The sequence below is a fragment of the Panthera uncia genome, chromosome D1 (genome assembly GCF_023721935.1).
Source record: "Panthera uncia isolate 11264 chromosome D1, Puncia_PCG_1.0, whole genome shotgun sequence".
Lineage (NCBI taxonomy): Eukaryota > Metazoa > Chordata > Mammalia > Carnivora > Felidae > Panthera > Panthera uncia.
In genome coordinates this window covers 95033428-95056225 of record NC_064808.1, presented here as the reverse complement: position 1 = coordinate 95056225, position 22798 = coordinate 95033428, and the positions used below count along the sequence as shown (strand labels likewise).

Sequence of the window (22798 nt, the reverse complement as noted above, 5' to 3'; positions counted from 1 at the left end):
CTCTGAGGCTTCTGCTTGGAACCTCTAAGGCACTGAGGGACCCGGTTGGCTTCAGGTATATTGCTGCGTATGTGGTTCCAAAGTTACTTTATTCAGTACATTCTTATTTGACCGGTTAGCACCTATTTTTTCAGTATCATGAATAATGCTCTAGTGAGTATTCTTGATTATTTCCTTAGGGAAAATTCTTAGAAATGGAATTTCTGAGCCCGTGTGTATGCCTGTTTGGTTAAATATTTTTGCTGAATTACACTCTAGAAAAATTGTACCAATGTCTCATTTCTGAAACTATTTGAAAGTACCATTTCCCTGTATCTTCACTAATACTTGATATTTTTTCTTAATCTTGATGGGTTTTTCCCATCAACAACTTGTTATGAAAAATTTCAAGCATAGAGTCAGGGTGACAGATTTTTACAGTGAACAGCCATATATTCCCCACCCGGGCTCTATTAACATTTTCTTATGCTCACTTACACTTTGTTTTTTTTTTTTTTGTTTTTTTTTTTTAATTTACATCCAAGTTAGCATATAGTGCAACAGTAATTTCAGGAGTAGATTCCTTAATGCCCCTTACCCGTTTAGCCCATCCCCCCACCCAAAATCCCTCTAGCAGCCCTGTTTGTTCTCTGTATTTAAAAGTCTCTTATGTTTTGTCCGCCTCCCTGTTTTTATATTACTTTTGCTTCCCGTCCCTTATGTTCATCTGTTTTGTATCTTCCTCATATGAGTGAAGTCATATATTTGTCTTTCTCTTGCGAATTACACTTAGCATAATACCCTTTAGTTCCATGTACTTTTTGTTGTTAAATCATCTCTGCACCCAGTGTGAGGCTCAAACCTACAATTCTGAGATTAAGAGTTACACGCTGCAACAATTGAGCCAGCCAGGCACCCCTCTATATACTTCTGTCCCTATCCATCTGTCAGTCTGTCTGACTTCTTGGGCACGTTTCAGAGCAAATTGTAGATACTAATATGCTTCCACCCCAAAACTTCAGCATGCGGAACACAAAGTAATACGTAGACATAAGAAAAACCTGCAGTTAGATTATAGGGACTGTCGCTCTGTCTTAGGTTTCTGTAACATTTAAGTGTTTTATAATAAGCAGCTATTGCTTTTATAGTTGGGAAAAAGAAACATGGAGTAAATACAGACAAATCCAGTAGATGCTCCTTATCGAGTGTTAGGATGTGCAAAAAAAGTACAAAGAGGAAGGGAGGAGATACACTCTTTAACTCACGTTCCCAGCAGCAGTGTGTATGTGTGTGCGCTTGTGCACATGTGCATGTGTCTTGTTTTGTTGATTTTTTTTCCCCCTGGTTTTGTCAAGTTTCTTGGGTGGGGGGAGGGAGCAGGAGAAGTTTTGATTCCAGAGCTGCTAGGTGAGAGCTTCGGGTGGAACGGCAAGATCCCCAAAGCAGGAGTCAGAAGATGGGAGATGCCATCTCAGAATTGATGCTAACCTACCACTTGATCTCTCTTTATGTCAGATTTTTGTTTTCTAAAACGAAGAGAAAAGTGATTAAAGTAGGAGATAACCTATGAGGAAGCTTTCAACAAGCTGTATTAGTCTTTGAAACCATAGGTAGATGTTAAGAATTAGCATCTGGCATAGGTTCCTAGCATATTGTCAGAAGGCCACAGCTGCTGCTCGCTTCGTGCCTGGTGAGGGAAAAACCGGCACGCCAGCTCTTGGGCTGGGACCCCAGTTTATTTGGGGACTGAGACGAACTGGCTTCAAGCACTGTTCCCGTGTAGCCCATCTCAGACAACATAGCTGTGTCTGTGGTCAGCTGAAAGCAAAACTTGAAGTTAGTGTGTTTTGTAATAATGAACCTGTCTCGACCAGGAGAAGTAACAGTTCCCTAGGTGGCATGTGTTTTTCCGTCAGAAGTGAGTTGCGGTCTGTCTCGAAGACTCTCATTTCACACTTGCACGTTTTGCAGCTTGTTTATCGTTTTCATTTTCTTTTTCTGTCTTCTTCCTCTCCCAGGCCTCTTCCTGTGCCAAAGCTGCCCCCCGGGGAGCAGGGTGAAAGTGAGGAGGACACGGAGTATATGACCCCCTCCTCCAGGCCTCTAGGACTTCCAAAACCGGATGGGAAATGGCCTTTGGACACAACCCAGAGTTCACGGTACGTTCACGATAGTCTTCTGGGAATTAAGTTGACACCACTCACCTGCCTAGCTGCTCCCTACGTGATGTTATCCGGCCAGAATGAAAGCAGAAAGACGTGTGGAGCCTACATACCCCAGCGTTTGGCCCCTCGCACCTAGAAGCAATTCCACTTAGGCTTCCTCACTGTCACAGTGGTTACAAAACCACACGTCCATTGTGCATCGTAAGAGTCGATCCTGTGCCATTTATTAGTGATCCTGGCAAAAGGAAAATGCTATCTTGATAGACTCAGGGTCTAGGATAGTTAAGAATAGACCAGGCTTAATAAGTTTGCAGATAACAGAGTTCTATTTCTGAAGATCATATGCCACTTTCCTTCTGGTTCAGAGCGTGTGATTGTGACCAGCAGATTGATAGCTGTACATATGAAGCAATGTATAATATTCAGTCCCAGGCGGCACCGGCTGTCACAGAGAGCAGCACCTTTGGTGAGTAGCCATTCTGCTACTTTGAAAATCATTGATGTGCCATTGGAATGAGCCTGTCATACTTCGCTATTTGAGACAGCTTGATTCTAGGCAGAAACTTCTTTTAAATGATCTTCTTGGCAAAATATCTTTGATCCAGGGGCAGTAAAACCCTCTCCTCTGTTTTATTTCCTGTTCACGCAACTAGTTCCCTTTGTACTTTTTCATCCTTCCAGGGCCTAGAGACATTTGGGTTCTGTGGCCTGGGCCCACAATGCTGGCAGCTCCCTTTTATTTCCTTTGCTTTTTAGCATTGATGAAATTCTTTTGTGTGTGGGTGGTGAATACTCAATTCCCATATCAACTAGCTTACCAAGTTGAAAGTTCAAGAAGGCAGCACACACAGGCCCTTTGGCTGGTCTTGCGAGGTGAAACGCCAGTAGAAATGTTGAATGAATGCTATAAAATGACACTTGAGTCTTTGGCTTCAGTGGCTGTTAACCCTGACAAGGGTAGCCTTTACCACGTTCGGGAGAGCAGGGCCGCAGTGTCGGTGCAGATTGCGTTTTCTCTGTTCTTTTGTCTCCACCCGCGGGGCCTGCCATGGCGGTCAGGCCCAGGGTAGACCATTGGTAGCTTGCGTGCTGGCCATGTGTGAACGAACGAGCTGCGTTAGAAGACGGGGTGTGTGTGTGAGACGCAGAAGATAACCGCACAAACCGTTCTCTAGGTGAAGGGAATCTGGCCCCGGCCCACGCCAGCACCGGACCCGAGGAGTCTGAAAACGAGGAGGATGGCTATGACGTCCCCAAGCCGCCTGTGCCGGCAGTGCTGGCCCGGCGGACTCTGTCCGACATCTCTAACGCCAGCTCTTCGTTCGGCTGGTTGTCTCTGGAAGGCGACCCCACCGCAAGTGAGTCTCCAGGCCGGCCTGGGTTTGTGCTGGATGGCTGTGTGGCTCCCGGTTTGTATTGCAACAGAGGTGACTGCCTGGTGACAGTGCTTTTGTCACCAGATGTTAAGTCTGTTTTAGTCTACGTGGGAGGAAAGGTGGTCCCGGGGTCTCCATTAGGAAGTTGAACTGTAGTCAGACTCTTTAGGATTCTGCCAGACTTAGAAACAAGGTTGTTCCTTAACCCGTGGCTGCTCCTGGCTGGTGCTAGGTAGGACGTCTGGTTCTTTAGGGTGCGTGTCATGACACCAGTAACGAAGCTTGATGGTTCAGAGCACGCATTCTTGACTTCCGGGCCCTGTCCCATTGGAACGAGGGCGCGCCGGCTCTGGAAGCACACTGAGTGGGCTCGGAGCCAGCTCACATTTGGGCCTTGACTCTCAGGGGCTGCCCTTGCACCTGTGGCTGCCTGGGAGGGCAGCAGCCAGAGTTGCTGTCACTTTGGAAATTGAAGACTGTGCTCAGGACAGCTGGCAAAAAAGATACATCCAGTTGCCCAAACAGGTGGTGATCCCCGCCCGCCCAGCCTTGTTTAATGCTTCTCCACTGCAACTTAGTCTTATTTCTGTTGTCCTCTTTGTGGAAGGAGAAGTTTAGTGTCTTTGGCCCTGCCAGAGAAGTTGTTTTAAATAATCTAGGCACTCTGTGTGTGAAAAGTGTATAAAGCGTGATGCGGATGCAGGTGTCTGTGCTCAGGACAGCAGTGTTCCTGTCAGCGGAGCAGGTGCATGGTATATTTAGAAGGCTGCTCCCGCTGTGAGGAGGAGGAGAAGGCTTTCTGCTTTCTGCTAAAACCCTGGAACCGGTAAAACCCGGCCCTTTAAGAGCACAAGTCCCTGCCCAGGTACAGTAGGTCGGTAATACCTTGATCTTAGCACACTGTTATTCCTGCCGTTAAGTGGGGATCTCCCCCCCTCCCCGCCCCCGCCAGATTTGCAAATATTTTCTTTCTGATTTCTTCTAGACTTCACTGAGGGTTCCCAAGTTCCCGAAAGGCCTCCCAAACCGTTCCCTCGGAGAATCAACTCTGAACGAAAAGCAGGTAGCTGTCAGCAAGGCGGTGCCGCCCCCGCCCCACCGCAGCTCTCCAGCGAGATCGAGAACCTCATGAGTCAGGGATACTCCTACCAGGACATTCAGAAAGCTTTGGTCATTGCCCACAACAACATCGAAATGGCCAAAAATATCCTCCGGGAATTTGTTTCTATTTCTTCTCCCGCCCACGTCGCCACCTAGCACACCCCCGCCCCGCTGCAGCGTCAGAGGACCAGTGAGCCGGCCGCTCTTACTGGAGTGGCACCTGCAAGGGCAGAGGTGCCTTTGGAGACTTCGCGGTGAGGTCTCGCCCTCTCTGTGGGGTTTCACATCTGTGGTTCCAAGATTTCAAAGCAGTGGAATGAACATGGAGCAGCTAGTGTGTTTTATTATTTTATTTGTTTTGAGAGTGGATTCGAAGGTGTCCTTCAGTCCTCACCTTAGAGTGTGGATTCTTAGTAAATGGTAGCCTACCTGGGGAACAGTCCGGAAAGCAGTAGGAGAAGTATTGTGCTGTAAATCCTCACTGGGGACTTCAGACTTCCCTGGGTTAAGGATGTGGTTGTGTTTCTGTCTGTCTGTGGTTGCGTGTGTCCTGTGATTATAAGATTAACCTGCTGTGTGTGTTAATCCCAGGCAGGGAATTAGCACAAGAGGTTTAGGAAGGAATCGTTTAAAGACTTCCATCTACTGTGGTATTCTACCCAACCCCAGTGTGTATTACAACTGCAACACTCCCCGACGGCTTGGATTACCACGTGCATAGCTCAAGTCTTGTATTTTTAGAACACCCTCCCTCTGTCCTTTGTCCTGCTTCCTCCTCCTCCTCGGTGTCTGTCATTGGCAGTGGGCTTGCTGTGACCAGACTTACTGAAGCCGGGTGGCTCGTAGGCTGTTCCTTATTATGTGTGATGGTCGGTGTTGGTTTGTGTGGTAGATGGGTAGTGGGGGAAAAAGTACTGTTGCTGTATCCTTATAGTCATGTTTGATCTAGCAGCTAACACTGGTCACTCCAAAGCACTGTTTCCCTAGGAACATCGACTCTGTTAAAGTACGATGTTTTCATTGTCCTAATTCCATAATGACTGATTCGAGAAAGAGGCCTTCAGATACATTCCATGCCCTCCCCAGAAGATGGTCTGTGGGAGTCCGTTGCCTTGATGCCAGGTATGTGTTCTAACGTAGGCCGTGGGTTTTTCTGCTTCACGGGAAGGGAAGGGCATTTGTTTCCAGCAATGGCTTTCTGACCCGAATACCACAAAACTTTTAGCAAGCTTCACGCACAGGCTCTTTGCCTTGTTCTACATAAGATGCACAAAATAGTGAAGATGTCTCTGTTGGTTTTTTTTTTCCCGGTGAGTTAATTCCAGCTTCTTATACGGGTGTCTCCCTTTGAACATGAGCCAGGTTATATTTTCGGAGGAGAATCTGCTCTTTGCCCTCGAAGGAAAGGGGCTGACACCCATGGTGGTGCAGCATTGCGCTGACAGCCCCAGTCCCGCATCGGGGCCTCCGACAGCTGGGTTTCTCTTGTGCCTGTGGCTTTGGGCATGTAGCACGTCCTTCCGTCTCCTCGTCACCTTAGTCCTGTGTACTCTCTCGTGACTGCGTTCTCCACGGTGATTAGCATTCAGTGTATAAATGACTTTACTGTGGTCAGAGACCGTATGTGAGAAGCCTGACGATTTGTGTAATTGCAGGTTACAAAGGAGATTCAGGGTCCAGCATGGGGCACCCGTTAGTCGGTTCCTGGAGGTGCTGCGAAATGACCCCTGGAGTTGGGTCAGTTCTCTGTCCGGTCTTTGCTGGCTTCCCCAGCAAAGCGGGTGTACCCCCTCGCTTGTCAGAAGCACGCCTGCTCTTTGATAAATCTGCCCTCCTCAAAATCTAAGTCACGCTTTTGTCTTTAGATCCAGAATCTCTTCAGATCGGTTTTCTTTCTCATCTTGTCATCTGTGGAACTAAAATTTTTTCTAACTCTTCTCTTGGCTCTCAGCTGTTCCTAGACCTGTTGGCTTTATCCTCTTGCCTCCGAACCATTTACACTCCCAGGGTAGAAGGTACAGGACTTCTTGTTGATTTGCTCTGGTTCCCCAATGTCTGCTCCACGTGGCGGAAAACAGCCCAGCCCACCGTCAGGTGCAGGAGGTCCTGATGGTCGTGGCTGGGGGCAGGGAGAGTGGCAGTAACCTAGCGTCTCCTTCTAAAAGCCAGTAAGGATAGGGTTTCGTTTGTGGTAACGTTCAGCTTGTATTTTGTTTAAATGCTGAAGACCCAGACGAAAAACTAGAAGAAATGGCAGCATTTTCCATGCCTGCCCACACTGGAAGTTTTCCTTGTCTGCAGACATTGCCCACAGTCCGAAGATGTGTCAAGAGAACAGAACACTGATTCTGCGTATCTTTTGCCTGTTCAGTGTATCCAGAATCTTTGGAGAGTATGTCCTTACATATGTAGGCTAAGGGCGAGTTCATCCTTTTGTTCCTAGTTGAGCGCCCCTGTGGCTCATGGGGTCAGGCCTCCAACTGGGGTGTCAGATCCCAGTGTTGGACACATGCTTCATTGATTGGCTTGGTCATCGGCCTGGCAGCTGGGTAGCTGTAGGCTTTCAAGCTTCTGAGACCATTCTGTGAGGTTTTCTCTCCTCAGGTCTGTGAGTACAGACCTGGGTCCAAGCCTCAGGTCGCCAAGGTAGTCTCACGAAAGTTTTCACGTGGAGGCTTGTCTTGAGGGTATTTCCAAAACTTGAATTTCTTAAATTTTCCTCGGGCTAAGGCACAAATACCACCTTCTTCGTCCTCCATTCGTATGGCAGTTTTTAGTTCTTGGGCTCTGCTCTGAATTTAGAATTGCTCTTTCAGAAGTAGGCTTTGCGTTTTGCCATTTTGGGTAAACCCATCTCCCTTCTCCCTCCGAATTACACGTGGTTCCTTCTGTGTTAACTTGCCAGGTGGATAAGGTAAAAGTCACTTTGATGTTTTTCTTTTTTCTCAGATGCATTAGGCTATTCTGTTCAGTCCAGTCTCCTTTCCCTCTTTCTGGCTTGCCCTGCACGGCCTGCCTCGCCAGCTGCCCTCTGTGCTCCTTCCGCTAAAGTAAAAGATTCCCAGAGCAGAAAAACCTGTGGGCTCTGTGATATACCTCCCTTTAAGAAAATAAGAGATTGGGCACTTTCCGGTCTCCACGTGCATCTGTTCATTTTTATGTAAGTAACGATCTGCACCTTGGACGGCCATTCTCTTCCACTAGCCCTCCTCCCCCCACTCAACACACTCCGCCATTCTTCTGTGCTCTTCCCATACAGACGACACCAGGGCCCAGGATGGGGGGTAGCTCTCATAGTGTCATTCAGCTGCCTTGGGTTAAAATTTTTGGATGGGGGTCGCTGTTCTTCAATCTTCAAGTATTTATCTCCTCTATAGAAAACTAAAATATAACTTAGGGTCCAAACAGACCTACAAATGGGTTTTTGTAAATTTGCTAGCAGAGTAGGGACTGTACATTCCCTTCAAGGCACCATCATCAGACTTGACACCTGTGTGTGTGGGTGGTTGGCGATGGTGTTGATGCAGAATATTCTCCTACCTCACCTCATGACAGTCAGGGTTCTAGACCTCCTTCCCAAGCTAAGGAAGTCCCCCCTCCTGCCGTTGGCCTTTCTGACTCTGGTGACCGCTGCCCAGGGAACAGTGGTATTCTAACTATCGGCCTGGCCTGGTGGTTACCAGTTAGGTTGTTCGTTCAGCAAATGTGTATGAGCGATTACCATGTGCCAGGAGCGCCAGCTTCTCTGTGTCCCTCCCTGTCCAGGACTTGCATTTGGCCCTAAAATAGCTCCTCCCCAAAAGATGGTGCAGTTTTTATTCACAGCTCTTTTATGTAGATCTTTATTTCCTTAAAGAGCTGTCCTGGGTAAAATCGATTCAAGGCTCCTCCGTTAACCCATGTCGTCTTCCTAGAGCTTTGATACTTTCTGGGAGATTCCTCAACATGTCTCATGGGTACCCACCGTCTTTTGTGTACTTCAGTGGAATCTGTTTGGTGGGTTGAGGGGTGTGTTGGCTCAGCTGCACAGTTAGGGCAGTTACGTGTTTAAGTAAAGCATCTGCCCGTAGTTCCTCTCCAGTCTAGTGCCTTCCTTGATCTTCCTACTGAGCTGCTGGAGTTCCTAATCCCCCTTGTTGTGAAGTTTCCTTGTCGCCCTTCGGGGACCTGTTACCACCTCCCATTCTCTTTGGAACTTATTTTCCAGTCTTCCAACACCCTTTGCAGCTGATTCTATGTCTTAGAAAGGCTGCAGGTGTGGGAGAGGGGCGGATACCTGTTGTTCGGTCCTGGTCTTCAGCTGATCCTTTGGTCTCCCAAGAGCCAGTCGGCAAAATAGATGGAACTCAGTTCTCAGAAATGCCAGCCTTTCCTGGGCTAAGGAGCCTAGGACCCTAGAACTTAGCATCAGAATACATACGTCACCACTCTCCTGCTAGACTTTCAGGCTTTAGAATTCAATCTGAAGTATTCTAAGTCCACCTGCAGTGTTACTGGCACTACTTTGACCTCAGCCTGTGTTCGTTGTCTTTCTTTAGAAGCGCGTAAAGCTACGCAGTGCATGGAGGAGGGTTCATAGTGAAAGGAAGCCACAGTTTTGTATCTTTGTCCTGTTTAGGAATCCTTCGGATGTCAGAAACAGGTATTCAGGCTAAAGAAAGGAGGGAATCCTAAGGATACAGGGTATTTTATAGACCCCAGTGTGAGAAGTACAGTTGATTCTTGTATGGGGCTGGGCTGGGACTGGCAGACTTTGCACTCGGTCCTTTCTCCTGCTTGTCAGGCACAGCCCTGGAATAGACGACCCAGTCCCCAAGTCTACACGACGTCCCAGCTCTAGGGATCACCGTACACAGCTTCCCAGTGCCTCTTGATTCATTCAGATTCTCGAGAAAGAACACAATCAGCCCAGCACATTGCCTGGGTGTCTACGCCTGACCAGTTAGCCTTGGCGTGTGGGGCGGCAGCGGTGTGCCCCTTTGGGTGGGAGATGGGGGGAGAAGAGGCTATAGGCAGGATAGATACCCTAAAGGTATTTTAGTAGTAAAACTGCTGGCATACTGCCTTTTTTTTAGAGTAGAAAGGTAGGCATGGGACTGTGTCTGGGATGTTGAGAAAATTCTTGGGTTTTGCTTAATTTGGGTTATCGTTGTCTTTGTTTCTTTATTTCCTGTTTTCAATCCCTTTATCAGTCTTGGCATCCAAGATTTCTTACCTCCCTCCTCAGGACCCGTTTCTCCTGTTCCGGAGCTAGTCTGTTCTTAGGTGACGTTTCTTTGCCTTCATTCAATCTCAGGTTTTTAGCCTTCTTTCATATTATTTGGAGAGCAGATCACACATCCCACTGTAGCCACCCATGGACTTTTGGGCTCTCTTCAAGTTTTAGCACCGAAAATACATCCATTCTATGGGCCTGTGGCCGTGGCTCCCCTCCTCCTCGAGGAGAGCCCTGCGGTAATATTCTTGGGCAAGCCTTCCGGGGTACCTCAGAAACTACTTCCCCATAGCCAGCAGGAATATATAATAACCGGGACAGTAGCCAGGATATAAATTAGATGTAGATTCCAGTTTAGAAGAGTTTTGACTGAGAGCTCTTTAGACCGGGAACCCTGGTCTCCCCTGTCCACTTGATTTCTTTGTAGTCCTGTATCAGAGCCTTTTTTAATTTTAATTTTATTTTTCAAAAAACTGCTTCTGCTTGCCTACTAAGTCTTTTGATCTTGCTTACCTCATCCTAGAGCCTGTCCCGTGTTCTTAAGGCACGTTCATAATTGTAACTTTTTTAAGCTGTTGGAGTTGTTAGGAATACACAGAAGTAACCTAGTAATCCAAAGATACACATTGAGGCACGTGATGAAGGGTGGGTCGTCAGCCCTTGCAGTTGGTATCCTGGACTGGGTGCCAGAATCAAGGAGCAGAGGGACAGCAGGGCCGGGTGCCTCCGTGTCCTAGGAAATCTGGCGTGGTTCCACAGGGGAGCGCAGTGTTTTTTGGGTCTAAGCAGCGGCACCCGCGTAAGAGGCGGGGGGACCGGGACGGGAGGAGCAAGCTCTGGCCGGAGGCTCCCTCACATTCAGATGGGAACGGGAAAAGAACGGAAGGGCCAGCTGTCGGCTAAGAGCAACAGCTGTCTGGAGCTCTCCCTGCCGCTTCCCTTGTGTAACGCTGGAGAAGAACGCGGTGGACCGCTCCCTCTGTTTGCCCAGAGCAAAGGCTGAAAGACAGCCTCCGCTCTCCTACCGCTCAGGCGGCCGAACAGATCAGCGGAGTTCTGGTTGCCCGGCTCCACGTTCTTGACCCGCTCCTGAAATGAACGTGAGGGGCACCCCTCCACTGCCTCTCCCAAGTCCTCTTTGCGCGCCCGAGCCGGACCGGAGGGCCAGGGAAGGGGGAAGGCTCGGGCACACGCCCCGGGCAGCTCCTCGGGCCTCACTCCGCCTCCCGCCCAGCCCCGACGAGGGGGGCGCCGTGTGCCCACGCCCAGTGCGCCAACCTGCTCGCGTGTCGCGTGCCCCGTGTGTCCGTTCCCTCCTCCCTACCTACCTCGGACCCTGCTCGGGGCGAGGTAGCCATGCTCATGGCTGTCTTGAAACCGCAGAGGCAGAGAACCACGTAGGAGTCTGTAGACTGTGTGTTTTCTCTTCCTCGGTTTCTTCCTTCTGCTGTCTGGGTAAGCCTGCAGGCACGTTGCCCGTGAGAGTGGATGCCTCCTGACCTACCGGTCTCCGTGTCTCGGCCTTGACCTCCTGCTGAAACATGTGGTAGGGGCATGGCAGCTACGAGGTACCTCCTCCTACATTTGCTTTCTGGCTGTGGTGACTTGGGATTTTTAACCTTATATATCTTTTTCCTTTATTCAAAACAAAACAATTTTTAGCACACTGAAAAAAAAAAAAAAAGCCAAACATTTTTGTGCCTTTCTAAGGCAGCACTGTAACTCAGGCTGCATTTTAGGACTTAATATGGAAATACCAGAGTCTTAGCTCCTCTACCTTGAGTGTCCGTCCTTACAGACTGGGGGGAGGAGGAAACGCTCTGTGTGGCTGGAGAGATGTCAGATAGGTGAGGCACGTCTGGGGTCCCCTCTCCCTGCCGTGATGCTCTTTTGGAGTACGTGTTCCCCTGGGATCATTCGGTTGGCTCTAGTCAGGATCGCAGCCGCCAGGTTGAAGGCTCTGTCTCCAGCAAGGAGAGAGGGAGACTGTTCTGGGATTTCCAGGTACGCCCTGGACCATTTCAAGTGTGCCAGCCTCTGGGCCTGCTAGTGACTCGACTGCATGGAAAAGCGTAGGACGGACTCTCCTGAGAACAGACGTGGTGTGTGTCTTTTCTCTTTGCTGGATCCTGACCTGGCCTAGACCTCCTGCCTCTCCCTCGAGACGTGGCTTTCCTTTCATTTGCAGACTTCAGTCTTAAAGCATTAAGCAGCCAGTGCCCTCTGGGGGTCCAGTTTTCCCCTGGGGAAGGCAGCAAGGACCACGTGCCCGGCCCTCAGCATGGTGGTCAGGGTCAGTTTCAGCAAAGAAAAAAGGAAAAAAAGTTTTCTGAGATTTTACTTCTCCCTTTCCCCTTTCAGTTCTTCCCTGCCTTTAATCAAGAATTGGGAGAGAAACCATTCTTTTGAACGTCCTCCCTCTTTAGGATTTTGACATTCTTGGCCTGGGTGGGGCTGAGGAGAACTTGATGCTTCCTCCGGAATAGAGTCCCAATTTGTATATCAGTGTTAAAAATGAAACAGAACGAAAACTTAGAGATTTTTGTGGACTATTTTAAAAATGTGTCATTAATATAAAAAAAAATTTCTATTAGCAGTATTTAATCCTTCTCACCTGTAAAGAATAAGACAGAAGGTAAATATTCTTACAGAGAAGAGCAGAGCTTTAAGATTGGTTTTCATTTGACGTCCCTTTTGTTTTGCCAATGTATTAATGTTTAGAGGTCTGTTATACTAATGTTATTTATTAATTTTTTTTCATTTCCATACACAGTTAACTAAAGAGCTTTTTCAAGCACCCGTGTCTGTAATAAAAAAAAAAAAAAAAAAAAAATATTTTTAAATAAAGTTTCTTTTGTTGTAGCAGCCTGGAGTTCTTGCCCTTCCGTGGGGGTGGGAGAGTGAAAGACCAGGCCCGCACAGTCATCGTGGTGAGTCTGCTGCTACCTCAAGGCAAGTCCGAGCCGCTGGAAAGCCTAGAAAAAAGTTGATAGCTCCTCCTTGCCAACAGCCTGCCGGGCCCTGAGAGCTGCCTTAGAGCGAGGCGGCCTTGCTGCTGAGAGGCAGGGGGATTATCCTCTGTGGTGGAGCAGGAGCTGTTTGCTCAGAAGCAGAGGGAACCTCTGGTCCCCGCTCCTAAATGTGAAGGGTTTTGTGTTCTGTTCGGTACGATTCCAGTTGTGGAGACCCCAGGCTGCGGTGGTGCCCATGATGAATAAAAAACGGGGTGAGATTTCTGGGACAGTTAAGCTTTATTTTTCTTACATATACATATATATATATATATATACATACATAGAGGAAATTTGCAAATTTACACACAACCTAATGAAACCACATATACATACAGGTGCGCACCCCAAAGCTCCAGCCAGGCCAGCTCTCATCCCTAAGTACCATTCTCCCATTAGGGAAGGCCCTTCTCCCAGGGTTTAAGGCCATTAGCTCACTTTATAGAAGTTTGGTGCTTGTAGAGTTACAGTCTTAATCGTCATAAAGGACAGTCTGGACCTCATGGCTGTCCCCTAACCCCACCTTTCAGTCTTACGTGACCCCCCGACAGGACAATGGTAGCCAAATTAATGCAGGGGGTTTGGGCACAATGGCCTAACTCTGGAAAACTGCCCAGCTTCCTCCCTGCAGGGACAACAAGATCTAAGGAACAACACCAGTCCTGGCTTCTTCCCAGAGAGGTGGGTCACAAAAGGGCCTCCCGCGGCAGGCAGGCAGCTGCTTTGTAATGAATGCTGGGGTACATACTCTCCAGAACCGGTGTGAGCAACATACTTCAGCAGAGAGGGGCCTGGGCTCAGTGTGTCCTCACCTCAGTGACACAACCGAATGAGGACGCCAGCCTGTGGGGCAGAAACCAGCTCCAGATAAACAGACTACCTAACTTGGCTGCTGGTAGAAAACAGGTATATACATCCACAATATGTCTACAGAGAAAACGCGGTCTGCAAGAAGCTCCTTCCCACTCCCGGGATACTGAGGCCCCCTCCCTGGGATGAGCCTCACCCAACCGAGACCGCGGTGGGTCAGTCCTTGAAGAGGACCTTCTCCCGACGGCCCTTCCTTCCCTCAGAAATGGGGTCTGCAGGCCAGCTGGAGTAGGGACCTTCTCCTGCCCCGCTTTAGAGGCTTTGGCGATCATCCTGAGTGTTGGGAGAGGGTGAGCAGGAAGTGTTCCAGGCGGGAAGGGCTCTCAGTGTGATGAGCAGGCTAGTGCCTCAGATCGATGTATTTCTCTCCCTAGAAGTAGGTGAAGAGGAGAGAGGTAAGGGGAGCGCGGGGGGACCGCGTTGGCGTCTGGGGTGGGAGCGCTGAAGGGATGAGGGACCGAAGCCAAAGCTGATGGACGAGGCGTGGAGGGAAGCGGTGGGAGGGGGTGGGGCAGGAGGGCCTAGGCTCCGAACTGGACTGGCCACACCGAGCTCGGTGACCTGAGCCACGGCACTGTTCGGGGAAAGGTGGCGGTGACAGGGCAGAGTGTGTGCTGTTAGTCCCGGGAGCTACCCCTTGTCCACGGTCCCCCGGCCACTCTCCTCGCCCTACCAACCTGGGACTAGTGTTAGGAAGGCAAGATGGGCCTGCTCCCAGTCTCCAGTAGAGGAGGAGGAAAGGGAGAGAGAGTGTTCAGGGGACGAGAGCCATTAGCCCCCGCGGCTCCCAATCCCTGGAGAGGCGTCAGGCACTGGCCGCAGGAACTGCCTCCTACCTGGTCTCCTGGAGCCCTCTTGTCACCGGTGCTGCCCTGTAGGAGGCCCATCTCTTCTGGGAGCTTATCTGACTTAACTTCAACTACAAATTCGCTCTTACGAGACGGGGGCAGCGTGCTGGGAGGAGGGAGGGAGGCAAGAAGTTGGCAACTCAGGGGCAAGGGAAGGGAAGGTCGCTGGGAAAGACGCTGGACTGGGTGATGGGGCTCTTAGGCAGGTGCTGTGGGGCCAGCTCAGGGAAGGGAAACACGCAGTGAATGGAAGGGAGAAGGCGTGGGTGAATGCAGCGGGCAGGAGAGCAGGGAGCACTCACACAGCGTCCCCCTCCTGCTCCTAAGGGGTGAGCGGGCACTCAGGCAGGCAGGGAATGTGCCCACGGAGGCAACAAGCTGGGTAGCACGACGGGGGGCGGGGGGACCGAGGGCGCGGGGTGCCATGCTTACATCTCCTGTTTGCCCGACCGCCCGCACGGTAGCTTGCCCTTCTTGTAGAAGAAATAGAGAACGGCACCCAGCACGGCCAGGACCAGGACACACACGGTCACGGCCACGATGGCCACGCCCTTGCTTTCGGGCTCCGGCAGCTTCTTCTCTGTCCCACAGAGATGTTCCTAGTCACTCCCGGCCCCAGGTGGCCACGCTTCCACCACTGCCCCACCCAGCCCGGGGCTCCCCGGGCAGGGACAGGGCAGGATAAGGGTGCCCTGGCACAGCCTCGCGGCCCCCCGTTCTGGAGCCCAGACTGCCTGCTCACCTGTGGAGGTGCTGTTGGCTCTGGTGTAAGGACCGACAGTGGAGGTGCTGGGGCCAGTGGTTCTGTTTGAGTCTGTGGTTAAACGGATTGAAAGGCGGGTTAAGAAAAGCACAAGCTCGTGCCCGCCACACCCCGCCACACTGAGGACAGACGAGGCCCGTACCCAGCTCCAGGAAAATGGTGGTGGTGTTTCTGCCCAGGAAGTTGGAGGCCACGCACTCTGCACCTGTCTCCAACAGCTCTGGGGTCACGAGGACATTCAGGACACTCAGGACACTCTGCGGATCTTGGTCTTGTTCATGGGCCTGTAAAGAAGGAGGCGGAGCTCAGGGGCCCGGCCCGGTCCCCGCAGCAGAGCCTGGGGCAGGGGTGCGTGAGCAGGGGAAAAGGAGGTGGGCTCACCGTGCCGTCCACGCTCCAGGAGATGGAGGGCCGGGGATGTCCCGACGCTTCACAGGACAGATTCAACACTGTGTTCTCTTTCACCCACATCTTCCTTTCCTTTGATGTCATCCACGGGGACCCTTAGAGAGGGAGGGGGACAGGTGTGGCGGCCAACTCCGCTGGCCTGCCTCCCCCTCCCCGCCAGAGCATCCCGGGGCAGCCGGTGGCCTTTCGTCCTCGAAGAGCTCGAAACCACCCAGCCGGGGGTAGCTTCCCGGGCCGCCCGGTCTCTGCCCAGAGGGCCTCACCAAAAATGGCCACGCGGACCAGCTGAGTGCGGTTCAGGCCCGGGACGCCGGGCGCGGAGGCCACGCAGCGGTAGCCTCCCCCCGCGTCTCGCTGCAGGTTGTGTAAGCGGAGCACAGGCCCCTTCTCTAGCACCTGGCCTGTCTGGGGGGAGAGAGGGGTCGGTGGGTCACTCACAGCCACACGGCCCCCCACGCGCCACAGCCCCGGGCCCGCCGGAGTACCTTTTCTCTCAGCCACTGGAACTCCAGGGCTCGGTTACTCTCTGCCTCACAGGTCAGGGCGAGGCTGCCGCCCTCCCGGCTCTCCGGGGCCGCAGGGCTCACCCGGACATCAGACACATCTGGGGACACGGCAAGGGCGTCAGCCTGGGCAAAATTCCCGCTTGCCCCCCGCCTGCCCCCCCTCCCCCCCCCGCCGTCCGGGGCCCCGGGGCCCTCACAGTTCACCAGCAGCTCCTGTTGCTCGCTCGGCAGCGATGCCATGGTTTCCAGGTCCAGGCCCTGACACTGATAGAGCCCACTGTGCTCCTTCCGGGCGGACTCCAACACCAGGACCCCGTTGTCCTCGGTCGCCTTCTCCTCCATCTCCTGGGTGCTGGGGTTCTGGGGGAGAGCGAGGGGGTGAGCGGCGTGCGCCTCCAGCCGCTCTCGCAGCCCGCGTGCACCCAGCGCGGGCGCCCTCCGCACCTGCTTGCTGATGGTGAAGTGGGGGGGGGGGTTGCCGTCAGCCAGACACCTGATTTCCACGCGGTCCCCTTCCTTCAGCACGCCCACGGGCTCCACTTCCAGCCACACTTTCTCCGCCGGGTCTGCACAGGGGGGCACGGGGGCGGCGGCCGTCAGCCCGCGAGCCGTCCCCGCGCCGGGGAGCGGCCTGACTTTTCCACCCGCCCCAGCCCAGGGCTGTTATGGGGACTCACAGAAAACCGGGACGACGACTTCCCTGGACTCCTTCATGTGGTTCCCGCTGGGCAGCCGGTAGTTGAGCTCGCAGTAAAACTGGGCGTCTCTGTCTTCCTTAACCAGCTGGGCCTTCAGAACGCTCTGCAGGGTGTACAGGCCGCTCGACTCGACGATCTGGGACGACTGAATGTGGACCCCTGGGCAGGGAGGAAGGGGAGAGAGGCTCGGCCCCGGCCCCGCCTCCGCCCCCAACCCCTAGTCGCAGGGGCTGCGGGAGGGGGCTCCCAGAGGGACCCCCGCCTCCGCAGAAGGCCAGGCACCACGGAGCCGTGACTCTTCACCTCCGAAGCTTTACTGCTCGTTATCCACCTGTTCCAGGGGCGCGCGCCAGGAATGCCGCAGCGACTGACCCGTGCCCCTCAGCAAACACTCCAGACGCCCACCCACGGGGGTAGTGAACGGCCAGCCTGACTACACCATACCCACTGGGTATGTCACTCAACTGACAGCAGAGATTACTTTCCGGGAGGGGATGTGGGGCAAGAAGGGAATTTTCCTTCTAGATCTCCTGGGTCGTTTACATCCTCACGAGAACGTTTCCAGGCCTCGCTTGTGTGCTTCAAAAAACCAAGGTCCGACGAAAGGCAGGGTGGTGGCACCATAAGCAGGGCCCTTAAGGGCTGACGGGGCTGCACTCACGTTTCTTCTCCTCCTTCAGGGGCCGCCCATTCTTGTACCAGATGACTTGAGGAACGGGGTACCCATTTCTCCCCACGCAGGTAGCAACCTGAGGGGGACAGGCCGTGAGTCTCGCTGCCGCTCGGGCCCCACCAGGCCCCGCCAGGCCACCCTGGCGTGGCTCACCTCCTCGGGCTCCTCGCTGTTGACTGAGATGCCCAAGGGATTGATCTGGATGGTCGGCTCCTCCGGGGCTTCTACAAGGGAAGGAGAGGAGGGGCATGGGACCACACGGCTTCCCGCGACCCACACCGCTTCCCGCGAGGCACGGACGGGGCACTGACTGTAGACGCGGAGCTGGATTCGGTGCTCCTGGGACTGAGGGCGCTTGCCCTGGCACAGGAAGATGCGCTCATCGTGGGGGGCGACGTGCGCCAGGGCCAGAGTAGTCCCTCTGTCCAGGAGGCTGAGCCGGTGCTGGTACTCCCCGGGTTCGCTCTGGCCCTGGCCCTTGCGCACGCGGAAGATGAGAGTCGGCTTCTCCTTGTGGACCTGAGGAGGGGTGACGGAGGGGAGGGGAGGGTCCTGGGGCTGCGGGAGGGGGACAGCCTCCCACCCCGCCACCCTGCCACCCTCTCCACGCACTCACAGAAAACCAGTCCACGTGGCTGAAGTTGCCCGGGGAGTGGGAGGGGCCGCACTTCAGGAGGGCTGTGCCGCCAACTTCCACCTCCAGGGGCTCGGGGGTGGGGGGCTCCGCCTCTCCAGGCACACCTGGGGTGCGGGAGGGGACACCCCAGCGGTGGTGTCAGCTCCAGCTGCTCCCCGTGGCCTCCCCTCCCAGCCGGCTCCCTGCAGCTCTTCTTCCGGGAGAGGGCCCTGCCCTCCTGAGCCTCAACCCCTCTCTACCGGCTGCCCCAGGCCGCCCTCTCCCCCAGTTCAGGGGAGTCGGGGGGGGGGACCGTCTCTGGTCATCGCAGGAGGAGACCCTGAGCACCGGGCACCTTCCAGACGAGGCTGGCAGAGGGGCAACCCAGGCGGCGGGCCAAGAGGAAGGCCCCTTTCCTTCCAGGCCCCCTCCACTCCCAGTGAGCTCAGAGTGTGGGAATGCAAGGCATGTGCCAGGCTGGGGCACACAGGCCCCTTTGTGTCCCCACACCGCGGGGAAGACCTCACTACTCTGCCCCCCAAAAAAGCCCTCCCCAAATTTCCCACAAGACGCAGCGAGCCAACCCCGGCCAGAAGCTCCCATCTCAGGCTCCCAAAGCGGTACCTCTGTGGACATCCCACACGCTCAGGGGACCCCCCAGCCTGGGAGTCTCGTGAGCACGAAGGGGTCAGAATGTCCCCCAGGGGTCAGGGTGAGGGCCAGGCAGTGAGCAAGAGTGACGTCAGTGGTGCCAGCGTGCTGCCTGCCCTGCGAGGAGGTGATGTCACTCAATACCATCTGGCTGGCCTCAGGGATGCCTGGGTTGTTGCCCCGGGGCTGGCGCCCAGACAAGGAGGGCAGATGGAGCGGTCTCAGCCCACAGCAGAGGCCTCGCTCGCGTCCCTGACTCCGTTTCCCCGGAGCGAGAGGAGCGGGGCAGGGTGGGGCTAGATTGGCTGCAGCTGTGGAGCCCAATTTAGCCCTTTCCCCAGAAACACAGTCAGCCTGGGAGGCAGCAGCCTGGGGTACCCCAGGGACACTGTAGGCACCGGGCATGAGGCCAGCGAGCTGGGTATTGCCTAGCCCTCCCCTTCCCCAGCCGGACAGCGGCTGGGACCCGGGAAAGGGAGCCAAGAGAAACACGCGACACCGCTGCAGGCCATACAAGGGCAGCGTGGACCCGGGAGCGCCCGGCTCCCAGGCAGTTCCAGAGAAAAACTCCGAGGTGCAGGGGCGCTCTTCCCACCTGAACGTGGTTCCCACTCCGGGAGGCGTAACAATTCTGGGCGCTTCCACCCTGGGCACCCTCGAGCCCTCGCTTCTGCCACCTGTGATCCCCTCACCGGGACAGGCGCGAGGCGACCCACGCCGCCCCCCAGCCCCTGCCAACGCCCTTGCTCGGGCGGGAGCCGCCGTCCCTCCCCCGCTCGCTCACCTCCAGCCTGGCTCGGAGCCCAGGCCGGAGAGGAGGCGTCGGCGCGCCCCCTCCCGCTAAGCAAGCCGCCTTTTCCAGCAACAGGCGGGCGCAGAATCGGGGATCTGGGGATGCGCTCCAGCGGCGCCTCCCGCCGCCGCTCCAGCCGCGGGCCCCCAGAGTGGGCACCTGAGGCAAAAAGCTCTCCCCCAGCTCCCCCGAGAGGCTCGGCTCCACCCCCTCCGGCTCCGGGCAGCAGCCTCCTCCCCGCGTCCTCCTCCCCGGGATACTCTGGGATCGAGGCTGCAAACTGGCCGCGAAGAAGAGTTGCACGCGCGCAAGGCGCCGGGAAGGAGGAGCGCACGCCGGGGCGCAAAGCCCCGACCGGCGCCGCGCCGCCGGCTCCGCTCCCCGGGCGCGCTCCGCCAAAGACCCCTGGCCCGGGCCGCTCGGGGGCGCGGGCCCCCTGCGAAGCCACTCACCCGCGGCGCGGCGACAGCAGCAGCAGGCGGCGAGCAGGAGGGCGCAGACGAGCCCGGACGGCCCCATGCTTCCCGGCCGGAGGGCGAGCGCCTAGTGAGCCAGCCGGCGGCGGCCGGGGGCTGACGTCAGGGGGGCGGGGGAGGGGGCCCGGCCCGCCCCGCCCCGCCCCGCGCAGCCCCCCGCCCCCGCCGCCGCTCCACGGGGGCGGGCCCGGAGCTGCGCGGAGCCGCGCGCCCGGCTAGGCCGGGCCCGGCGCCCAGCCCCCCTTGCCGGCTCGGGTCGGGCGAGGGGGCAGTGACAGGTGTCTCGAGGCCGCGCTGACTGGCCGGGGCGGCGGCTACGGGAGGTCGGCCCGGACGCCCCGAGTCACGCCGGCTCAGAACCGGCGGCGCTCGGCCCCGCTCGGCCCCTACCGGGACGGCCGGGCGGAGGAGCAGCAGACCAGGTCCTCCGGCGCCCCGCTGGGGGCCTCCGGTGCAGGCGCCTCTGCCCGCCTCCTCCTCCACCCCGCCGGACCCCTGCCACCGAGAAACCGGCCGGCCGCGGCGGCTTCCCAGAAATATTGCACCACTGCGGCTGCCGCCGGCCTGACACTACCCCCAAGGCCTCGCCCACCCCCAAGCCTCGCAGTGCTGGTCGCTTTGAGGGAAGAGCCCCGGGCCGGGGCCCGCAGACCCGGAGGTACCCGCACTGAGGAGTGGAGACGGTGCCCCGTGGGCTCCCCCTTCGAACCCAAGCCCCCGCAAGTCTGAAGAGCGGAAGAGGGAGGGGGGCTGAATTCACAGGCCCAAGGCTTTCACACGGAACCGAGTCCGGGCCTTGAAGATTCTGCTTTTGCCCTCTTCACTCAATGAGCCCAGCTGGGGCTCAGTTTCCCCTCTCCTGAATAAAGAAAAGAGGGAGAAGGAAGGGTTCATGGGTGCGACGTCTCCAGTTGACTTCTGAAAACCTGTTGCTGTCCTGATGGTTGAAAGGACCCCCTGAAGCGGGGCTTTCCCCCCCCCCCCCCCCCCACCGCCCTTCACCACCACCAACAGCACAACCCCAGGCCCCCTGTGGACTGGCTCCGCAGCTGGGGGTGGAAGCGTGGAGGGGGAATCCGGTCTGATCGCAGGCAGCCCTCCACACAGCAAGCTCCCCCTCTTCCCACACCCAAGTCTTCTGGCCCCTTGAACTCGGGCTCTGGGGAGTGGGATGGGCTCCTGCCTCTTAGAGACCCCAGCATCACATCTGCTGGGACTCCAGGGAGAGGGTCAAATAGAGGTCTGGATTTGGGGTGGACGCCGGTCGCCTGGCAGAGCAGCCTCTCAGCGGGCTGGGGGAGGAGCAGCGTGAGGCAGCAAACGCTAGAGATGGGCAGGTGACTTGAGAGAATGCTCTGGGCTGGTATTTTGATGACGCAGAGATGACTGGCAAACCACATGAGCCTCGGTTTTTTGGAACCTTGCTGACCCCTCCTCTCCCTTCATCAGTCTCCAGCCAGAAGCAATGCCAAGCCGGCCAGGGCAGGGGCGTGGGGCCTGGAGCCTAGGGGGGGGAGGCCAAGCGGAGGACCGGAGGACCGTGGCTCCGCATCCCCCAGGAGTGAATGTATGGACTGGCCCCGGGGCCCGGAGTGGAATGGATGAGTTTGTTCGGCTACGGGGGAAGGAGCAGGAATGGCTGAAGGATGCTGTTTGCCTCCCCCACCCCACAAGCCAGAGCTGGGCAGGGAGCTCCGCTTCCCCGCCCCCACTCCCTTCCCTTCACTTAACACCATTAACTAATCATTCTCCTCTCCGCCTGCAAACAAAGCCAGCTAGCCACCAAGGACAGTCAGTTCGGAATTCTTCTTCCGCCCTGAGCAGAGTGCGGCCAGGTGGGGGTAGAGGAGCTGCCTCAGCGTCGAAGGGGAAATGAGGTTAGAGCCCAGGGTGACATCCTTTCCCAGTGTGTCTCCACCAAACATGCACAAAGACTGTCCTTTAAGGAAGCCGGCAGCCTGGGGGCGACCTGGGCTGCCAGGGAGTGGGTGGTAGAGGTCAGGGGGCAGGCAGCTTTGGGATGGGCTCATGATGGGGGCACTTTGAGATTCCAAACCAAAGAGAGATCAGGACCTTGGAGAGGATGTAAAGGGGCACGGAAACAAGAAGAAAGGGCAGTGAAGGCAGGAGAGCGGGGTAGAGAGAACAGAAGGTGGAGAGTATCAGCCCTCCGGCTCCTCGAAGATGCCAGAAAGTGGAGGTGCAGTAATGGCAGGGAGGAGAGAAGGCAGCAGAGGAAGAACTTTCAGCAAGAGAGGACTGTGACCCAGCTGGAGAGGGATCAAGGAGGCGGTGGCCACGGGCAGAGACACCTGGGCTGCGTTGGAAGCAGCTTTACTCGAATGTAGGCCAAGACAAAAAGCAGCCCGGGACCAGAGTCCTAATTCTTTGTCTATTTCTCTCCAGAAGGAAGGGGTAGGAAGGCTGCTTTCCTCCACCCCCATGATAGGCCCAGGCTACTCGGAGATGAGGGGTCCCGCCGTGTAGAATGTCCTCTTCGCGTCTCCCTGGCATGGGTCTGACCACAGGCAGAGAAACTGAGGCTGGGTGGGGTGGTGGCCATGGTCTGGTCTCCAGGGTGGGTGGGGCTTTCGTTTCAGTGTAAGTTAAAGTGGAGAAGAGTGAGGCCCCGGCCGCATTGTAGCGGAT

At 55.4% G+C, this 22798-nt stretch overlaps 2 protein-coding genes across 5 annotated transcripts in view; one reads left to right on the top strand and one right to left on the bottom strand.

Moving 5' to 3' along the window:
• The window catches only part of CBL (Cbl proto-oncogene), an 84304-nt gene extending 71261 nt beyond the window's left edge, over positions 1-13043 (top strand). The window contains exons 13-17 of one of the 3 annotated variants that reach the window (XM_049611867.1): positions 1998-2138; positions 2510-2610; positions 3320-3502; positions 4506-4583; positions 12703-13043. In XM_049611867.1, coding sequence (XP_049467824.1) covers positions 1998-2138; positions 2510-2610; positions 3320-3502; positions 4506-4583; positions 12703-12740 — 541 coding nt within the window. In that variant the 3' untranslated portion in view covers positions 12741-13043. The other 2 variants (XM_049611859.1, XM_049611857.1) reach the window with 2 other exon arrangements.
• Positions 13044-13069: 26 nt separating this feature from the next.
• On the bottom strand, positions 13070-20241 carry MCAM (melanoma cell adhesion molecule). Of its 2 annotated transcripts, XM_049611879.1 has the most exons (16): positions 20126-20241; positions 18230-18354; positions 17925-18132; positions 17767-17837; positions 17602-17689; positions 16920-17099; positions 16687-16808; positions 16440-16602; positions 16222-16340; positions 16000-16141; positions 15710-15831; positions 15471-15612; positions 15308-15379; positions 14998-15145; positions 14554-14671; positions 13070-14087 (listed from the first exon to the last, which is right to left on the bottom strand). In XM_049611879.1, the coding sequence occupies exons 1-16, from the start codon at positions 20190-20192 to the stop codon at positions 14058-14060; spliced, it is 1917 nt and encodes a 638-aa protein (XP_049467836.1). In that variant the 5' UTR covers positions 20193-20241; the 3' UTR covers positions 13070-14057. The 2 variants fall into 2 exon arrangements, with proteins under 2 accessions (XP_049467836.1, XP_049467846.1); XM_049611889.1 differs by lacking the exon at positions 14554-14671.
• Positions 20242-22798: the final 2557 nt, after the last annotated feature.